Below are 20251 nucleotides of genomic sequence, written 5' to 3' on the forward strand. Positions count from 1 at the left end.
TTTTTTTGCCAATTCCTACGAGAATTGATTGGTTAATTCATTTGGCATTTGTTTTAGGAAATCATTCGGCGAATTTCCTGTGAGTTACCTTTTCGAATAACCTTTTACGAAGTTTTTTCAGCAAATTATTTGGAAATCCTTTCAACAATTTTGGTTGGATTTCATCCGGAAATTCATAAAAGATGGGGTTTTCTTGGGGTTTTTTTTTTGAAAACTATTTCGGCAATTCCTTCGGATTTTGTTTCGGTATTTTTTTTTTTTTGGAAATTTCTTGGCAATAATATTTTCTCGGAATTATTATTTTTTTTGAGAACTATTTCGGCAATTCCTTCGGATTTTGTTTCGATAATTTTTTTGGAAATTTCTTGGCAATAATATTTTTTTGGATTTTTTTTTGAAAACTATTTCGGCAATTCCTTCGGATTTTGTTTCGTTAATTTTTCTGGAAATTTCTTGGCAATAATATTTGAATTTTTGCTTTTCGAAATTCTTTGGACAACTGCTTTGGAAATTTATCAGGCGACTCCTACGAGATTTTAGCAATTTCATTGAAACTTTCAACGGCAATCCCTATGCTAATATATACTTGACAATTCCTTTGTAATTCTTTCAATAATTCCTCTAGAAATTCATTCGACAGGTACTTTAAAAATTCCTTAGTCAGTTCGTTTGAAAATTTAAGTTGTATTTTTTTTTGAAACTTCTCCGGTAATTCCTCAGAAACTTCCCTTGGCAATTCCTCTGGAAATTTCTCCAGAACTTCTGGAAGAAGTTCTCAAGAATTTCTGGTAGTAATTCTCCAGAATTTCTGGTAGAAATTCTCCAGAATACTTACAGTACCTACAGTAGGTATTTATTGTAGAAATTCTCCAGAATTTCTCTCCGAAATTCCCCAGAATTTCTCTCAGAAATTCCCCAGAATTTCTCACAAATTCTCCAGAATTTCAGGTAGAAATTCACCAGAATTTCTTGGGGAAATGCTCAAGAAATTCTGGAAGAAATTCTCCAGAATTTCTTGTAGAAATTCACCAGAATTTCTTGTAGAAATTCTCCAGAATTTCTTGAAGAAATTCTCCAGAATTTCTTGGAGAAATTCTCCAGAATTTCTTGAAGAAATTCTCCAGAATTTCTTGTAGAAATTCTCCAGAATGTCTTGTAGAAATTCTCCAGAATTTCTTGTAGAAATTCACCAGAACTTCTGGTAGAAATTCTTCAGAATTTCTGGTAGAAATTCTCCAGAATTGCTGATAGAAATTCTCCAGAATTTGTTGTAGAAATTCTCCCGAATTCCTTGTAGAAATTCTCCAGAATTTTGTGTAGAAATTCTCCAGAATTTCTTGTAGAAGTTCTCCAGATATTCTTGTACAAATTCTCCAGAATTTCTTGCAGAAATTCTCCAGAATTTCTTGCAGAAATTCTCCAGAATTTCTTGCAGAAATTCTCCAGAATTTCTTGTAGAGACTCTTCAGAATTTCTTGAAAAAATTCTCCAGAATTTTTTGTGGAAATTCTCCAGAATTTCTGGTAGAAATTCTCTTGAAGTAATTCTCCAGAATTTCCTGTAGGAGTTCTCCAGAATTTCCTGTAGAAGTTCTTCAGAATTTCTGGTAGACATTCTCCAGAATTTCCTGTATAAATTCTCCAGAATTTCCTGTAGAAATTCTCCAGAGTTTCCTGTGGAAATTCTCCAGAATTTCCTGTAGAAATTCTCCAGAATTTCCTGTAGAAATTCTCCAGAATTTCCTGTAGAAATTCTCCAGAATTTCCTGTAGAAATTCTCCAGAATTGCCTGTAGAAATTCTCCAGATTTTTTTGTAGAAATGCTCCAGAACTTCTTGTAGAAATTCTCCAGAATTTCTTGTAGAAATTCTCCAGAATTTCTGGTAGAAATTCTCCAGAATTTCTGGTAGAAATTCTCCAGAATTTCTGGTAAAAATTCTCCAGAATTTCTGGTAGAAATGCTCCATAATTTCTGGAAGAAATTCTCCAGAATTTCTGGAAGAAATTCTCCAGAATCTGGTAGAAATTCACCAGAATTTCTTGTGCAAATTCTCAAGAATTTCTGGTAGAAATTCTCCAGAATTTCTTGTAGAAATTCACCAGAATTTCTGGTAGAAATTCTGCAGAATTTCTAGAGGAAATTCTTCAGAATTTCTGGTAGAAAATCTCCAGAATTTCTGGTAGAAATTCTCCAGAATTTCTGGAAGAAATTCTCTAGAATTTCTTGTAGAAATTCTCTAGAATTTCTTGTAGAAATTCTCTAGAATTTCTTGTAGAAATTCTCCATAATTTTTTTAGAAGTTTTCCAGATATTCTTGTACAAATTCTCCAGAATTTCTTGCAGAAATTTTCCAGAATTTCTTGTAGCGAATCTTCAGAACTTCAAAGTTGTAATTAATTCAAAAGAACTTTTGGATGAATTTAAGAAGAAATATACTATATATAAATTTCAAATTTCAAATAGAAATATCATTCATTATTTTTGTCTTTTTGGCTCTGAAACTGTTGAGTCCGGCAAGCGAATGATGTCCTGTGCAGACATCCCCCGCATTTTCGCCAACGGTTATTTAGAACCCAAAAACGGCAACGCAAACAATCGTCATGCGAAAAATGTCACCCCAGTTCATAACCTTGTGGAACAACAACGTCAGCAGCCGGCGTCGTCGCCGCCTAGCAAGAGCTGGAGCACCAATGAGTATCATCGTCGTAGCCCCACAGAACTGTTGCGTGGGCAGCAGAAGAAACCCAACTGTCGTCGTCGTCATCGTGCATATCCTTAGAAAACAACATCACCCTCGTCGCCATCGTCATCGTCCTCATCCGGCCAGAAGTGCAGGAAATTGAGTTGCTAGTACAAAGCAAAGCTTCTGCGAACGCTTGTTGTAACGAAATTATACCGAACTTCCCACTCGCCACAATTATTTATCTTCTCTCGTAAGCAGAGTAGTACACCTAAACCTCGTTTTACGTCCACTATTGGCTTTGCGAAATAAAATTCTACTGCCAAAATAATAATTAAAATTGACATTTTTATATTTTTGTACACTTCTCCTAATCACTGAAATGTTTTAAAAAATATAAAAATGTTGAGTTTGCTCATTGTCCTGGTGGTAGAATTATTTTTCGCTTAGCCATGCATGGACGTAAAAAAAGGACGAGGTGTACACACACCGAAAATATACACGGGAAAACGGAACTTTTATCCGGCAGGCACGTTAGGGGAGCGAAATGAATAATAACATCCCGCGCCACCCACACTGCTCGATTAAGGAATCGACGAGACACAATCGACTCCGGTAGTGGTGGAGGTGTCGCCTGCAGCTGCTCTCCGGCGGCGGTATCCGATGTCAGTAAAAACAAAATAGAAATTGAACGAAATTGTGCTGAAATGGGAATGCTGGTGGATTTGCATACGCTCAAGAACTGGAGCGAAAATAAGCAGTAGAGGTTCTACATATTCTTATTGAATTTAGGATCGCCTGAAAAGTTTCAGACAACTATTTGATTCAATGATACAAATTGGCCTTTACTGGCATATATCAGATTTCCCGGAATGTCTGAAACATACTGGAAAAACATACTGGAAAAACTAATTAAAAGGCACAGAATACTGCTAATTGACAAATTGGGAGATGAAATTTGTGATAGAAAAAAAAATCGCGTTCTGGGGGGATTCGAACCCACGACTCCGTATTCGCTAGACCGGCGCACTAACCAACTAAGCCACAGAACAAGTAAAAATTCTGCGGAATAGAAAGCCAATTCTTGTGTGGCTTCGGAGTCAGTTTGGCTTTCTATTCCGCCGAATTGTTACTTATTCAGTGGCTTAGGTGGTTAAAGCGCCGGTCTAGCCAATACGGAGTCGTGGGTTCAAATCCCACCAGAACGTGATCCTTTTCTTCACAAGTTTCATCTCTCTATTTATCAATTAGCAACATTCTGTGCTTTTTAATCACAAGTTTTTCCAGTATGTAACAATTTGATTACACAAAAAAAACACGTGTTTGATAAACTAATTAAAATTTGAATTGCAAAAAGAAATGCACGAAAAAAAAAGCCGGCAAAAGTTTCAGTAGTAATTCTCCCTATATTTCCCCAGAAATTCCTCAAGCATTTCCTCCAAGGACTTCTAGGATTTTTTTCTACGGATTCAAAAATTTCTCCAGGAACATTTCCTAGAAATTTCTACAGCAGTTCCGTTGGAAATTTCTCTAGAGATTTTCCAAATTCCATTAGGATTTTTTTTGTTGACATATCTTCAAGATCTCTTTTAAAGTTTTTCAACATTTTTTGGAGTTTCACCCAGCACTTCCCGAAAAGTTTTCCTGGAGTTCCTTCAGGGATATCTGCTAAAGTTCTCTGAGATTTCATCGAAAATACAATCAAATTTTTGTACAGGAATCAGACTAAAGATTTCTTTGGTGAAATTTTATTGAAATCCCTACACGACTATACTATGGATTCTTCTGCTCGGCTTACTGTCCGATAGAAGTGTCGTCATTAGCATGACCTGGGTAGCCGACTTTCGAACCATGGGACCACCTTTGGCGATGTCCATAAGCTACGTAGACCTGAGAGAATCCTGCCCAGGATTCTGAGAGAATCCTGGTCAGGATTCTGAGACAATCCTGGTCAGGATTCTGAGAGAATCCTGGTCAGGATTCTGAGAGAATCCTGCTCAGGATTCTGAGAGAATCCTGCTCAGGATTCTGAGAGAATCCTGGTCAGGATTCTGAGAGAATCCTGGTCAGGATTCTGAGAGAATCCTGGTCAGGATTCTGAGAGAATCCTGCTCAGGAGTCTGAGAGAATCCTGCTCAGGAGTCTGAGAGAATCCTGCCCAGGATTCTGAGAGAATCCTGCCCAGGATTCTGAGAGAATCCTGCCCAGGATTCTGAGAGAATCCTGCCCAGGATTCTGAGAGAATCCTGCCCAGGATTCTGAGAGAATCCTGCCCAGGATTCTGAGAGAATCCTGCCCAGGATTCTGAGAGAATCCTGCCCAGGATTCTGAGAGAATCCTGCCCAGGATTCTGAGAGAATCCTGCCCAGGATTCTGAGAGAATCCTGCCCAGGATTCTGAGAGAATCCTGCCCAGGATTCTGAGAGAATCCTGCCTAAGATTCTGAGAGAATCCTGCTCAGGATTCTGAGAGAATCCTGCCTAGAATTCTGAGAGAATCCTGCCTAGGATTCTGAGAGAATCCTGCCTAGGATTCTGAGAGAATCCTGCTTAGGATTCTGAGAGAATCCTGCTTAGGATTCTGAGAGAATCCTGCTCAGGATTCTGAGAGAATCCTGCTCAGGATTCTGAGAGAATCCTGCTTAGGATTCTGAGAGAATCCTGCTCAGGATTCTGAGAGAATCCTGCTCAGGATTCTGAGAGAATCCTGCTCAGGATTCTGAGAGAATCCTGCTCAGGATTCTGAGAGAATCCTGCTCAGGATTCTGAGAGAATCCTGCTCAGGATTCTGAGAGAATCCTGCTCAGGATTCTGAGAGAATCCTGCTCAGGATTCTGAGAGAATCCTGCTCAGGATTCTGAGAGAATCCTGCTCAGGATTCTGAGAGAATCCTGCTCAGGATTCTGAGAGAATCCTGCTCAGGATTCTGAGAGAATCCTGCTCAGGATTCTGAGAGAATCCTGCTCAGGATTCTGAGAGAATCCTGCTCAGGATTCTGAGAGAATCCTGCTCAGGATTCTGAGCGAATCCTGCTCAGAATTCTGAGCGAATCCTGCTCAGGATTCTGAGAGAATCCTGCTCAGGATTCTGAGAGAATCCTTCTCAGGATTCTGAGCGAATCCTGCTCAGGATTCTGAGCGAATCCTGCTCAGAATTCTGAGCGAATCCTGCTCAGGATTCTGAGCGAATCCTGCTCAGGATTCTGAGCGAATCCTGCTCAGGATTCTGAGCGAATCCTGCTCAGGATTCTGAGCGAATCCTGCTCAGGATTCTGAGCGAATCCTGCTCAGGATTCTGAGCGAATCCTGCTCAGGATTCTGAGCGAATCCTGCTCAGGATTCTGAGCGAATCCTGCTCAGGATTCTGAGCGAATCCTGCTCAGGATTCTGAGCGAATCCTGCTCAGGATTCTGAGCGAATCCTGCTAAGGATTCTGAACGAATCCTGCTCAGGATTCTGGGAGAATCCTGCCCAGGATTCTGAGAGAATCCTGCTCAGGATTCTGAGAGAATCCTGCTCAGGATTCTGAGAGAATCCTGCTCAGGATTCTGAGAGAATCCTGCTCAGGATTCTGAGAGAATCCTGCTCAGGATTCTGAGAGAATCCTGCTCAGGATTCTGAGAGAATCCTGCTCAGGATTCTGAGAGAATCCTGCTCAGGACTCTGAGAGAATCCTGCTCAGGACTCTGAGAGAATCCTGCTTAGGATTCTGAGAGAATCCTGCTTAGGATTCTGAGAGAATCCTGCTCAGGATTCTGAGAGAATCCTGCTCAGGATTCTGAGAGAATCCTGCTCAGGATTCTGAGAGAATCCTGCTCAGGATTCTGAGAGAATCCTGCTCAGGATTCTGAGAGAATCCTGCTCAGGATTCTGAGAGAATCCTGCTCAGGATTCTGAGAAAATCCTGCTCAGGATTCTGAGAGAATCCTGCTCAGGATTCTGAGAGAATCCTGCTCAGGATTCTGAGAGAATCCTGCTCAGGATTCTGAGAGAATCCTGCTCAGGATTCTGAGAGAATCCTGCTCAGGATTCTGAGAGAATCCTGCTCAGGATTCTGAGAGAATCCTGCTCAGGATTCTGAGAGAATCCTGCTCAGGATTCTGAGAGAATCCTGCTCAGGATTCTGAGAGAATCCTGCTCAGGATTCTGAGAGAATCCTGCTCAGGATTCTGAGAGAATCCTGCTCAGGATTCTGAGAGAATCCTGCTCAGGATTCTGAGAAAATCCTGCTCAGGATTCTGAGAGAATCCTGCTCAGGATTCTGAGAGAATCCTGCTCAGGATTCTGAGAGAATCCTGCTCAGGATTCTGAGAGAATCCTGCTCAGGATTCTGAGAGAATCCTGCTCAGGATTCTGAGAGAATCCTGCTCAGGATTCTGAGAGAATCCTGCTCAGGATTCTGAGAGAATCCTGCTCAGGATTCTGAGAGAATCTTGCTCAGGATTCTGAGATAATCCTGCTCAGGATTCTGAGAGAATCCTGCTCAGGATTCTGAGAAAATCCTGCTCAGGATTCTGAGAGAATCCTGCTCAGGATTCTGAGAGAATCCTGCTCAGGATTCTGAGAGAATCCTGCTCAGGATTCTGAGAGAATCCTGCTCAGGATTCTGAGAGAATCCTGCTCAAGATTCTGAGAGAATCCTGCTCAGGATTCTGAGAGAATCCTGCTCAGGATTCTGAGAGAATCCTGCTCAGGATTCTGAGAGAATCCTGCTCAGGATTCTGAGAGAATCCTGCTCAGGATTCTGAGAGAATCCTGCTCAGGATTCTGAGAGAATCCTGCTCAGGATTCTGAGAGAATCTTGCTCAGGATTCTGAGAGAATCCTGCTCAGGATTCTGAGAGAATCCTGCTCAGGATTCTGAGAGAATCCTGCTCAGGATTCTGAGAGAATCCTGCTCAGGATTCTGAGAGAATCCTGCTCAGGATTCTGAGAGAATCCTGCTCAGGATTCTGAGAGAATCCTGCTCAGGATTCTGAGAGAATCCTGCTCAGGATTCTGAGAGAATCCTGCTCAGGATTCTGAGAGAATCCTGCTCAGGATTCTGAGAGAATCCTGCTCAGGATTCTGAGAGAATCCTGCTCAGGATTCTGAGAGAATCCTGCTCAGGATTCTGAGAGAATCCTGCTCAGGATTCTGAGAGAATCCTGCTCAGGATTCTGAGAGAATCCTGCTCAGGATTCTGAGAGAATCCTGCTCAGGATTCTGAGAGAATCCTGCTCAGGATTCTGAGAGAATCCTGCTCAGGATTCTGAGAGAATCCTGCTCAGGATTCTGAGAGAATCCTGCTCAGGATTCTGAGAGAATCCTGCTCAGGATTCTGAGAGAATCCTGCTCAGGATTCTGAGAGAATCCTGCTCAGAATTCTGAGAGAATCCTGCTCAGGATTCTGAGAGAATCCTGCTCAGGATTCTGAGAGAATCCTGCTCAGGATTCTGAGAGAATCCTGCTCAGGATTCTGAGAGGATCCTGTTCAGGATTCTGAGAGAATCCTGCTCAGAATTCTGAGAGAAGGGCCAAAATTGAGTCTACGTCTAGGTCTAGGTCTCGGTCCAGCAGGTTACCAATCGACCAACTTATCAGCACAAACCGTCACTTGCTTCTTTAAGTTTGCGGTCTTAAAATTAGGGGGGTCATAAGGGATTTGTACATCAATGATCCCAAATAATCACATTTCAGGGTGATGCAATACTTTTTGGGGTGCTGCAATATTCAGTATGAGTGTTGCAATACGCGAATCCATAATTATGGCGGGTAGTGTATATATCCTTGCCTCACTCCAGCAAAGTCCCGGATGGGATCGGACAAAACACCGTTGTGCAGTACTCTGCACAAAAATGCCCTGTACTGTGCTTCAATGAGGCCGATGATTTTCTCAGGAAGACCCTTGCGCCTGAGGGCTTCCCACATGTTTCCGTGATTGAGACGGTCGAAAACTGTTTCGTAATCAATGAACACCAGGTAGAGAGACTCTTGGAATTCATGGATTTGCTCCAGGATGATACGCAGCGTAACGTGTTGGGTTTGGGTATTTGGAGTACACAGCCCAAATTTTCTCGAGCACAAATCTAGAGAACCCTTAAACGGATCTGGCTGAAAATGAATAATATTAATATCACTGAAGAAACCAATTGCTGCTCACAGCAATGCATATAACATTTTTCGACACAGTCCTGCATCAATGCGACCGACGATGGCCCGGTACGGTTCCTGCAATGGTGCAAAATGATTTACATTCGCAAAGAAGTGGATCCTTCAAGGTTGACGAGGGACCCAGCAGCGTGACAGCATATTGATCCCCAATCCAATCCAATACTACGTAAAGACATTCGTGGGAACGAGATGCGTCTTCTCGGGGTTCGCCTCGCACAGCTGGAAGTCTCTCCAAGTAAAGTGCAGCGGAAATTGATGATTTCCGTTTCTGTGGGATACAATACACCAGTTTTCTTTTTTCCTACAGGGTCCCTCCAATGGAAATCCAATTTATTCTCATTTCTCTCCTAAATCATACGACATTCCGAACTATATACACATATGAGCCATCAATAAAGACGAAATCTAATTATCGATATGTGTCGCAAAAATCTCATTTTCTGCTTCGCAGGCTGTCGCTGTAAGCTACCCGGTCAGTGTGTGTAGTGACGATCTAGGAGAAATACGGCAGAGATGGCCAGTGGTCGAGCCCGGTTGCCACCGACTCCGCAGGCCACCGGCAATGGTACTGGTACCGGCGGCGGTAGCGGAAATGGCATGGGAGGCAGCAGTTCCACCACCAGGCCGCTAGCCGAAATGCACACCAACAACAATACGTACGCCGCCATGGTGGGGGCCGCCGTCGCCATCGGGGACAAAACCGGCACCGGATCCATGCAGGATATGGCCGCTTCCCATATGCTGGACAACTTGACCGACCAGGAGCGGCAGATTATCCTGAATGTGCTCAACCGGGACGAGAACGTGCGCCAGGCCGACGCGGCACGAATCATGTAAGTGGGGAGGGGGCAATTGCATGTCCTTGTAGAAAGCTGCTCTGTTGTTTTCCTCCATCTGGTTTGCCTTAATGATCTCTTAGCGCAAAGAACACACTCTTCAATGTTGACTGTTGGAACATTTGTCATAGCAATGGTGGTGAAAGTGGTAACTGTTGACTCTCCTCACACGTTGGTTTTGGTAGAATTGCAAACTCTTCACGCGCGGACTATAGTGTAATGGAAGGTAGATATGGTGTTTGCACTAGATATACGGAGATAGATGCGCGGTACGGACTCTGCGGGACTCTCGGATTGCGGATTCATAGATCAAATACCTACATAAAAATTGATGGAGAACTTGGGTATTGTAGATCTACATAAAACAAAGTTCTCAACCAATAATTTCAAGTCAGATATACTTTATGGAGCTTTTTCAGCCTTATTAAAATTTACAAATATTTCTCCAAAATATCGATGCTTGTTCGTCATGGTTCCGGAGATATGTTTTATCAAAGGTGTGATTCTCAACAAAACAAAAGTTGCTGAAACAATGACGAGGTACTCTGAACAATGCATTTTACTCACTTAATGTAATAATTTCTCTAGGTCCTTGCATACTGTCGGAAAGGTTATAAAAATGTGATAAATTTGTGTTTTGAAGTTGATACATCTGACAAACATAAAATGGGGTACTTAAGGTTAGTGACAAAGTTGGTGCCCGGGAAAGAAGTTGGGGAAGTTTAGAGCGTGTTCAGGGGGGAGAGATGAGGGGTGGGGGTTGGGACTATACCAGGCAAAGATACATATAACGAAGCCACAACACCAAGCTTCAAGAGCAGAAATCTGAAGATTCAAATTACGGTTAACGCTGATAAAATGATCGATTGGGCACCATCAGCGGGCAAGTAATAGATCAACAATAGCACAAACAGTCATCATTTGGTTCTTGAGATTTGTGCTCTTTAGAAATTAGGGGGTGGTTTCATAATATCTCCACCTTATGGTTTCTTCAAAACGTTCTTCAGTATATGTCATCAGTTCTTCATGCACTACATGTGCGTTTGAATAAAACTCATGCGTACCGAGCCTCATGCAATGTGCCGCCAAGTGGTGAGTACAATGTTTGTTTAAAAATCTTTAAGAACTCTTCTGAGTATAGGTGATCGGATCTACAAGGGTGATCTGTCTGGAACGTCTTTGATCCATTCTGAAATCGCCTGAAACGATTATGACATGCTTAAAAACGTCTCTGAAATCTCCCTGGAACTCACCTGAAAGCAGTGATCCAAAATGTATATTTAAAAACTGTAAGCCTCCTTAAACCTCTCAAAACGCCTCTGAAAACCCTCTAAAACTTCATGCAATGGATCCAAAAATCCCTGGAAACCGCTTCGAGCCTCCGAGACATTCAAAATCAATGCTAAAACACCTCTAAAAGCCCCTGAAAACGCCACGGTAACGCATCTGAAAACTCGCTGAAATTCCTCTAAAACTTCCTGGAATACCACCGAAAACCCCCTCGATATCTCGGATCCCATTCCCATGTAACGCAACTGTAACCCTCCGAAACCCCCGAAAACGACCCTATAACGCCTCCTGAAGCTTCTAAAAATCCTCTAAAACTTCCTGCAATGCCTCCAGAAACCCCCTCGAACCCCTTGTAATGCACCTGAGACCCTCTTCTGAACACACTTCTGTAACGTCTCTTTGACACGCTGAAAGACATCTGGAACTTCCTGAAATACCTTTGAAATACCCACAAAAGCCCATGAAACGCCTCTGAAACGCGTTAAAAATCTTCTGAAACTTCCTGAAATAACACATAAAACCGCCTTGGACCTCATGTAATACACCTGAGACCCTCCAACAACCCCCAAATCACCACTGAAGCCTCATGTTACCCCTTTGAACCACCCCTCTACTGCCTCACCTGAAACTCTTTGAAATCTCTCTGAAATGCTCTAATCTCCGGGATGACGTCATCAGGCAGATCTGCTGGGATCTCCTTATCGTACTCAACACTCTGAAGAAACTCCGGTCCCGTTCACCACAACTCGTTGAAACGTAATGCTTGTGGCAGTTGTCCTCGTGACACGATGTCACTACTTCCACTGCACACTCAGCGCGCTGCAGCGGTCTGACGCGAGTTGCTGTATTTTGCTACCTTTGATTTGCTGCACATCAAGCGAAAATACGCAGTTCCGTCGGAAAATAGGCTGCGCAGATACACTGCTGCCAGTTTCGATGTATCCGAGAAGCCAAGAGAGGTTCGAAGCTGCAACCATTCTTGTAGCAAGTCACCTTCCAGTTTCGCATCCCACGGAACTCCTGCTAACCAAATCCACTGCATGATAAGTGTCGTGATTTTCCATTGTCCCGCTGGTAGGATTGCGCTACTTATATAATAAGAGGGCTTCCGTACCAGTTACTTGACCGACAACTAAGTTGCACGACCGCTGTCTGCTCTGCTAACGGCCTCTGTATCCTTCACACGACGGAGGAGGTTCGCTCTTCCGATGTATACTCGTCAGCTATGGCTAAGTGGATGTTCACCCTTCAGCTACACAATCACGAATGATTGAGCTGCGCGATGGGTCGCGCTTTATATAGCTGCCGGGTGTCTGCTGCTCTTGATACATTTGGGAAGATTTGCAATTCGCGAACAACATCGTTTACTTTTCTAACAGCGAAAGGAAGGGAGTTCGTCATCTCGTCGCTGGGCGGTATCCGAGGCTATGTAATTCTGAAATTTGTGCACTTCAATTTGTTTTATATTTCTCTTTATTCATTAAGTACATCTACTCCATATACTCTTCAATAAGCTTAGCAATAATGATTACCGTAAACCGGGGTCAAATTGATCTTCGGGTTGAAATTGATCAGACGTTTTTTCGCTAGATAAAGCATTCTTTTGATAATTTCCTTTCAAATATCGCAAAGTATCAGATTTCAACTGCACGATACTTGCGAGGAAATCAGTTAGAATATGCTAAATGTAACAGAAAAACGTCTGATCAATTTCGACCCGAAGATCAATTTGACCCCGGTTTACGGTACCAGGGACAGGAAACCAATCGGATCGAACGGCTTGCTGATTTCGGGAGAGACAGAACACTTGGACGATGGTTTCCATTAGTTGACAATATGGGATGGTAACATAAGGCTGAATTTCAAAAGGCTGAATGCACATAAGGCTGAATACAAAAGGCTGAAATTATGGATATGTAACAAAAGGCTGAAATTACAAAAGGCTGAAAACACGGCAAATTCCAAAACTTGAAATATGCATAATAATGAACTCTATAGAATCTGAGTTGAGGGTTTAATGATTTAAAAGATAGTATTACACAAGGTATTATATTTTCCGGAATACTATTCTCCGGAGTGGAATTTGCCGAAATGTCGTTCCCGTTGGTGCTGTGTTATTATACCGAAGGATATCAGGCCTCAAATGCCACTAAGGCGAATGGGTTATAATGATTTTAGGCAGCCTAGTTGAATGGTTAAATTATGATCTATGCATTTACCTCGAAAGAACAGCCTTTCTAAAAAAGCGGGAAAAATCTGATGGAAGAGTATGTATTGTGGCCGCAAATAGTACAGTATAACGACCAAGCATCTGCATACTAAAAACTCTCCCGTGAGTGATTTTCCTTCTATTAAAAATGGGCTGTTCTTTAAAGGTATTTGCATATATTCAGTGTTGGCATTCTTACCAATGTGTAAAATGCAGCGAGCTTCTGCGTGCGCATATTCCTTAAAAACGATTCATCGGAGATTTCCCCTTCTTTTGAGCATAGGCTGTTCTTACTGTGTTTGAATGTTATAGCTACATATTTTTTTATCAAAGGTTTTCCTTCTTTTAAAATGTTGTAAGAACCATAATTTAAGTTCAGGTGTTTAAGCTGCTTACTGTATACCAGATGTTTCTCCTTCTTATAAAATAGTCTATTCTTTCAAGCAGTATTGTATTCTAACAGAACGTGAGACAAAAATAAACTGAACACTTTAAATTTTTTGGTCGACAAAGCATTGAACTTTCCTATCAGAGCTTTTGCTGCTTAAGAGCGCCCGCTCGGTTCCCATTCGACTCTGAGTTCACATGCGCTTATCTTCATCACCCGACGATCAGACTCTATTGGTTTAGGCAATTTTATGATTTTCGATAATTCATGCCACTCCGTTACTGTATTGTATTAAATCATATGATTGGAAATCTGGATTTTCCAAAACCCATGGTTTCAATAGCACAAGAATTTCTGAATCTAATGAGCTCAAAATGTTTGAAATCTGTGGAAACATGGCGGAGGTATGGCCATTTCAGTTTCGCGGATTTCGCTAGTGTTCAATTTATAGCTCGCACGCGTTATAAATTTAGAACTGAACAAAGTTCAAACATTTTTGAGTAACAGTTAGGTACAATAGTTTATGCCTCAACTACCGCTTATTACCCGAATTACCCGAACAAATGTTTACATCTAAGGCTCATTCAACCTAGTTTCCGAGTTGACACACATAATACTTCAAACGAGTGGAAATAAATTGTTGGCGAAATCCTTTGTCAATTTGAGCTAAAATAGTTCAGTATTAGCGGGGTATTGGCCGATATGATACTGAAGAAAGAACAATAACATAGACATTATGATACCGAAATCCATAAGATTATGTTCCACTTAAATGTCTTTTCGTCAATTAGAGTTAGCTCACGTGACCAGATGTCCATTCGATGAATAGTCAAATCGATTGAATGTCATATACTTCCTCTTCCGTAACATGGGTTTTGACCAAATGACCGTTTAACCAAATGTACTTTCGAGCAAAGATTCTTTTGTTTCCTATGATCATTTTCAAGTCGAGTCAAATGTTTATCAAAGACCAATAGATTAGCCATAATTGTCCAAAATGTCATTTCATTCGATTCTCTACAACTTTCAAAACTTTTCAACATGTTGATATCTTTCAGCCTTTTGATATCTTTCAGCCTTTTGATGCTTTCAGCCTTTTTATCATTCAGCCTTATGTGTTTCAGCCTTTTGATCATTCAGCCTTATGTGATTCAGCCTTTTGTACGTAAACCGACAATATGGTTAGCAACGAATGCAAACTCATCCCGCTGCGGACTCCAGGTCAAGCTTAGAGTTTTCACGACTCCTTTGTAGTCGTCAGGCAGATTCACCAGCTCCTCACCATTGTCAATTCCAGTACTTGTAGCGCAGGATCGGAAAACTCCTTTTAAAGGAATTGCTTTTAAAGTTAATCAATATTTTAATGTTACTTCTGAAATTCTTCTATGTAGAAGTTACTCTAAGCTTTTCTTCAGAATTTCGTACGCAGGAATCCTTGAAGATTATTTTCTGGAATCCCTCTCTAAATGTCTTCTGATATCCTTTCAGGAGTTTTCCCATTAAATTGTTCCTGAGGATAGTTTTGAACATGGTTTTAAAAGTTTTTCTGGCATTTGTGATTTTTGAAATAGATCCTTCTGACATTATTATAGGAAATCCTTCTGAAGCTCGTCCAAGAACTTTTCCAGGATTTTTTTGTGATTTCTTCAGGAGTTTTACTTGGTATTTCTCCAGGAGTTCCTTCTCGGATTCCAATCTTGGATCCTTCCAAGAGTCCACTAGTTGAGGAACAATATTGCTATATTTTGCCATGTACAGGGATTTACCAGATTTGCTGATGTATCATAAACATCCGAAAAAAAACATGCAATGAGAAGGCACTGGGATTCGAACCCATGACTCCGTATAGGCTATACTAGTGCTTTAATCGACTAAGCTACAGAACAAGTAACAGCTCTGCGAAATAGAATACCAAACTGGTTCCGAGGTTGTTTTAGCTGTTAAAATAGATTAATCTTCAAATAGACTATCAGTTAGAAGACGTTTAAACAAACATCAAAAAGGTTATTTCATAAGGAGGATGATAAGAAGCGATTTCGATGCTGGTCCTAAAGAAACGTCTCTGTACTGCACTAGCTCTAGAAAACTGTAATTTCAAATGCAGATATATTGAATAAATATGGAAGACAAATAAATTGAATTGAATTGTAAACTGCTTAACACTTATGTGGCCGGCAGGGTACCCGGGTACCCACGAAATTGAAATGATCATATCTCCGTCAATTTTTCATAGATTTTGGAAATTTTTAGCTCATTCAACTCAGAAACTCATCATCTATCGGGAAAATATTTGGTTAGACCGATCTAATCACCGTGGTTTTCGGAAAATCCATATTTTTGGGAGCATGTCCTTATACCATATTGAAACCCACATTGTTAAGACTATGATATCTTAAAGTGTTTATGGTCAACCATGGCCCTACGACACGAGCAGCGTGTTCCGAAATCACAGTTTCAAAGTCAACACGTTTTATGATTCCGGGCCAGTCAGATACAATATGCCAAAGCAATTTTACGATGCTTGGTACCGAAATTGCTACTAACCTACCGAAAATCCCGTATATTGTATTGTATAAAAACATGGATCCAGAAATCCGGATTTTCCAGTACCTATGGTGATCGGACCGGTCCAACCAAATACGATCTCGATAGATAATGAGTTTCTGAGTTGAATGAGGCAAAAACTTTAAAATCGGTGGAAAAATCGCTGAGATATGATCATTTCCATTTCGTGGGTACCCGGGTACCCTGCCGGCCTTCTACGGGTGTTTTTTTTGCTGGCCACACTACGGTTAATGCAATTCCCATTGGGCATATGAAAGTGCGTTGTTTAATGATTGCCAATGAAGCTCACGCAAAAGATTTTCCTGAGACGGGCCGCGTGAGCTGATTAAAATCCAGAATGGAAAATAAAAATATGCATTAACAGACGGGGGATTATTTCTTTTTATAACATATTACCTTTTTATAACATGGATACCATAGCTAAATCGTTGAGCTAAGCTAGTTGAAGCTGTCCATAAATCAGGTAGTCTATTTCTGGATTAACTCTCCCCGCCCCCCACCTTCTCTCTCTCGCGTTGACCATGGGCAGATAGATTCTTCACTCTTAGAAAAAAAAAAACATGTAAATTTAAGTTCTCTTAGATGCACATAAAAGGAGCGACCCGTTTGACACAAATTGACGTCTTCTATCACAAATAAAGTCGAGCTAGCAATCGCTGAAACCGAATCGACAGATGAAACATATGAAAGCTTAATAATTAACTGGATTCAAACACCGGTCCGCTGATTGAGAGGCACGAACTATACCTTTTGGCCATATCACCGAGTTGTAGGGCAAGTGATAAATGTAAAACTGTTTCTACCTACCTGGTCAGATAGGTTTCTTGACATCTTGTGCAATCAACTCAAACTTACATGATGGATGTAAAATTCAATCAAATTCGCCATTCAATCATGAAATGTTTACGTACGTTGATGGTTTACGTCACGTGTAAATTCCTATTTTTTTTAAAAGTGTTGATAATGCATCAGTATAATAGGTCAAAACTTTTTTGGCGTAGAAGTTAATGCAATGCAGCACAGTTTGGTGATCGTGCCTATGTCCGGAATCGTTGCTTCGGAAATACGAAACACGAAAAATTAAATAATATGCAGCCGAATTATATTTATTTTGCTGACGATGTTCATTCATACGGATTAAACATCAGAGCGATGAAATCACACATTTCCTAATTTTGGAATCAATCAAGTTCATGGATTAATCAAGTTGTTCAAAAATGAATTCTCTCCGGGATTTATATTCCTAATACATACTACCTAATACCACTATTCAGTATAAGAGCAGGCTTTGCTCATTTCTACCGTAAAGATACGGCTAACCGGCTGTTTCTCTATTTCTGAGAGTATCTTTCATGTGTTCATTTTAGATCTGCTTCGGAGAGAACGAAGATAAATGTTTTCACATATGAATGAACTCTCTTCCATTTTGCAGAGCACGATTGGAATGATGCTCTGCCTAGTCCTCATCACTGGCACAAAGAAAACATGAAATGAATTGCTCAGTAACCTTCAGAGCATTGTTCAATTTTCTCTTTACCCACTAGAGCAAAACCGATAATCGCAAAAAAAACATTGATTTTCGATAATTAGTTTTAATTAACTATTTTCAAAGAATTTTTCTTTGATTACAGTTTTGAGTCAAAACTTTTAACTGAATCAATTTGCTTTATTTTTCTTTAGTAAAACAAGATGAGCGCCGCAATAAATGACTCACGTCGTTAAATGGGAAGGGTTGTGGTTAAAATTTGACAGTCCATACAAAACATGTGTATATATCACACAAAAAAACGTGTCTGATAGTTTTTGCACTCGCTCAATAGTGTTTCTTAGTCATTTCCATAAAGTCCGAACTAATTTCTCCCATCCTAAATCACTATAATTTGCTTAACCTTCCTAACGCCTGGCTACTACCGCCAGCACCACGACAATACTGAGCACAAAAAGCGCGTTTTTTTTTTCAAAGTGTTGTTGTACAAAATACAACAGCATGATCACTCGAGGGTTAATGATCATTCGCTTCACATCCCTGGACGTAGAGTACCTTCGTGGTTGCCACGCGATACACAAAGGCAAATTGATCATTGGCAGAGATAGTTCTCATTTATTAACTGTGGAAGCATCTATAGAACGCTAAGTTGAGAAGCAGGCTTTGTCACAGTTTGGATGGTACGCTAAGTAGAAACAGATAAAACAAGGAATACAGGCATCAAACTGGATCCTAGATACAATCAGAGTATCCAGGCGAAACTGGAAGCATTTCCTCATTGTTTTTGGTTTGTGATTTTTCATTAAATAACGAAGCAATATTCTCAAAATCGGTTTTCGTACACATGTAGAGTAAATGTTTTCAATTTTTGCAGAAACCATTTTTTGTGTAATATTTTGTTCAAAAATGGTTTCTGCAAAAACGAAAAATATTTTCAACCACAAAAAATTCAAAATTGCTTCGTTATTTTATGAAAAGTCGAAAACCAAAAAGTGAGGAAATGCTTCCAGTTTCGCCTTAAGTTCATCATTCGTTTTTCGGCCAAACGGCATTCGGCCGAATGGCGTTCGGCCAAATGACCCGGAACCGTTAAGCAACATGTTGATGTAAACGTTACGTTTTAACGTGAATCCGAAAAGTGCCAAATTGTCTTCGCATTCGAATAATTGTTACTGTTTTACTCGGGTTGTCATATGGTGATAGTAGTAAGATCGAGGAGCAAGTAAAAAAATAGAATAATGTACCTAGTAGTGCTGAACTTTTGCTGTTGGAATATATTTCAGTATGATTTACGGAGGCTTTAATAAAGCTTGATAGAAGCCATGCATAAAAGTAATAATCTTCCTTGAAAAAAATCTGAAAATTTTAGACGAGGGAAAACCTCGTTTGAGTGACTTCCATTGGAAGTCTCTTTGAAATGGTTTCAAGATAGAGTTATTCAATCTAATTTATCAAAAATATTGAAAACAGAAAAGAAAGATAATATTTATACTACGTTCCCAGTTAGTAAATAATATGGGAACTGACAGCATAACCTTTCGGCCCAACCAGTTGCACAAGAAAAGCAAAAAACCAAAGCATATGAGCAAAAAACAAAATTAGCAACAAGCTACGATTCCATCACAAACAGAGCTACAACAGGCTCAAGACTGGATGCTGCTGCTCGCTCCATTCCTACCAGTCCAGTCAGTCAGCCACCTTCCCCCCCTAGAAGCTAAAGAACCGGACGGCAGCAGCATGCAATTTCGATCTCACAGACACACAGACCGACCCGCGCCGCGCCGCAGTGGAGCGACCCTACAAACTACGCTCCAAGTCCTCCTCCAAAGTACAAATGGTGGTGGTTCATCAACAGGCACACGCGACAGGTCGCTCGTTCTCTCTGCGCTCTCTTCTCAGTCAGTAAGGTCTTCTCGATTGGTCTCGCGTGAGAGCCTATTTCTTTCTCTACGGCGGCGGTGCGGTGGTGTTATCGGACATACGGGGTTCTCCTCGCCGCTGCTGGCTGTGTTGTTACCTTTTTTTTACCTGTTCAATTTTTGAGACCATACAGACAAAAGAAATGCTAATGGTCAACAACAACAACAACATCGGCATCATCTGTAGGCCCTAGAGGAGAGGTGACTAACTGGTTTGCGAGTGTGTTGTAAACCAGTGGTTCCCAAGTCAAGTAACTATTGCTTATCGGGTGGTTGAGGTAAAATATTGGTTAATTTATTATTCCACTGCGCCTTCTGCGCAGCTCGCCTTTTTGAATCAAATGGGTTTCTTGCGAACACTAGCTTTGCAGAGTTGTTGTCCGGTAATTTAACAACATGCTCTGCTCATCGTACCCTTCCAGCTTGTGCTACCTTTCGTATGCTAAGTTCATCGTAGAGCGCAAAGAGCTCGTGATGCATCATTCTCCAACACATATCGTTCTCCTGCACACCGCCATGGTCCTAAGCACCTGACGCTCGAACATTTCGTGGGTTGGCATGTCTTCCTCGAACATTGTCAAGGTCTCGTGCCCGTAGAGAACCACCGGTTTCATCAGCGGTGCTTCAACCTTTTTAACCGTAGATTCTTGTGGAGCCTATGGAAGGCCCGATTTCTTCTGCCCAATTAACATGGATCCAAGGTAGACGAAGTCCTTTTTATCTTCTTC

The 20251-nt window shown here is 41.1% G+C and overlaps 1 protein-coding gene across 5 annotated transcripts in view; it reads left to right on the plus strand.

Moving 5' to 3' along the window:
• LOC109406392 (uncharacterized) overlaps nt 1-20251 on the plus strand; it is a 400264-nt gene that overhangs the window by 43086 nt on the left and 336927 nt on the right. For all 5 annotated transcript variants that reach the window (XM_062847298.1, XM_029867662.2, XM_062847299.1 and 2 more), the window contains exon 2: nt 9282-9663. In XM_062847298.1, the coding sequence (XP_062703282.1) occupies nt 9344-9663 (320 nt within the window). In that variant the 5' untranslated portion in view covers nt 9282-9343. The remainder of the gene's footprint in view (nt 1-9281; nt 9664-20251) is intronic.

This window comes from Aedes albopictus, chromosome 1, assembly GCF_035046485.1.
Source record: "Aedes albopictus strain Foshan chromosome 1, AalbF5, whole genome shotgun sequence".
Taxonomy (NCBI): Eukaryota; Metazoa; Arthropoda; class Insecta; order Diptera; family Culicidae; genus Aedes; species Aedes albopictus.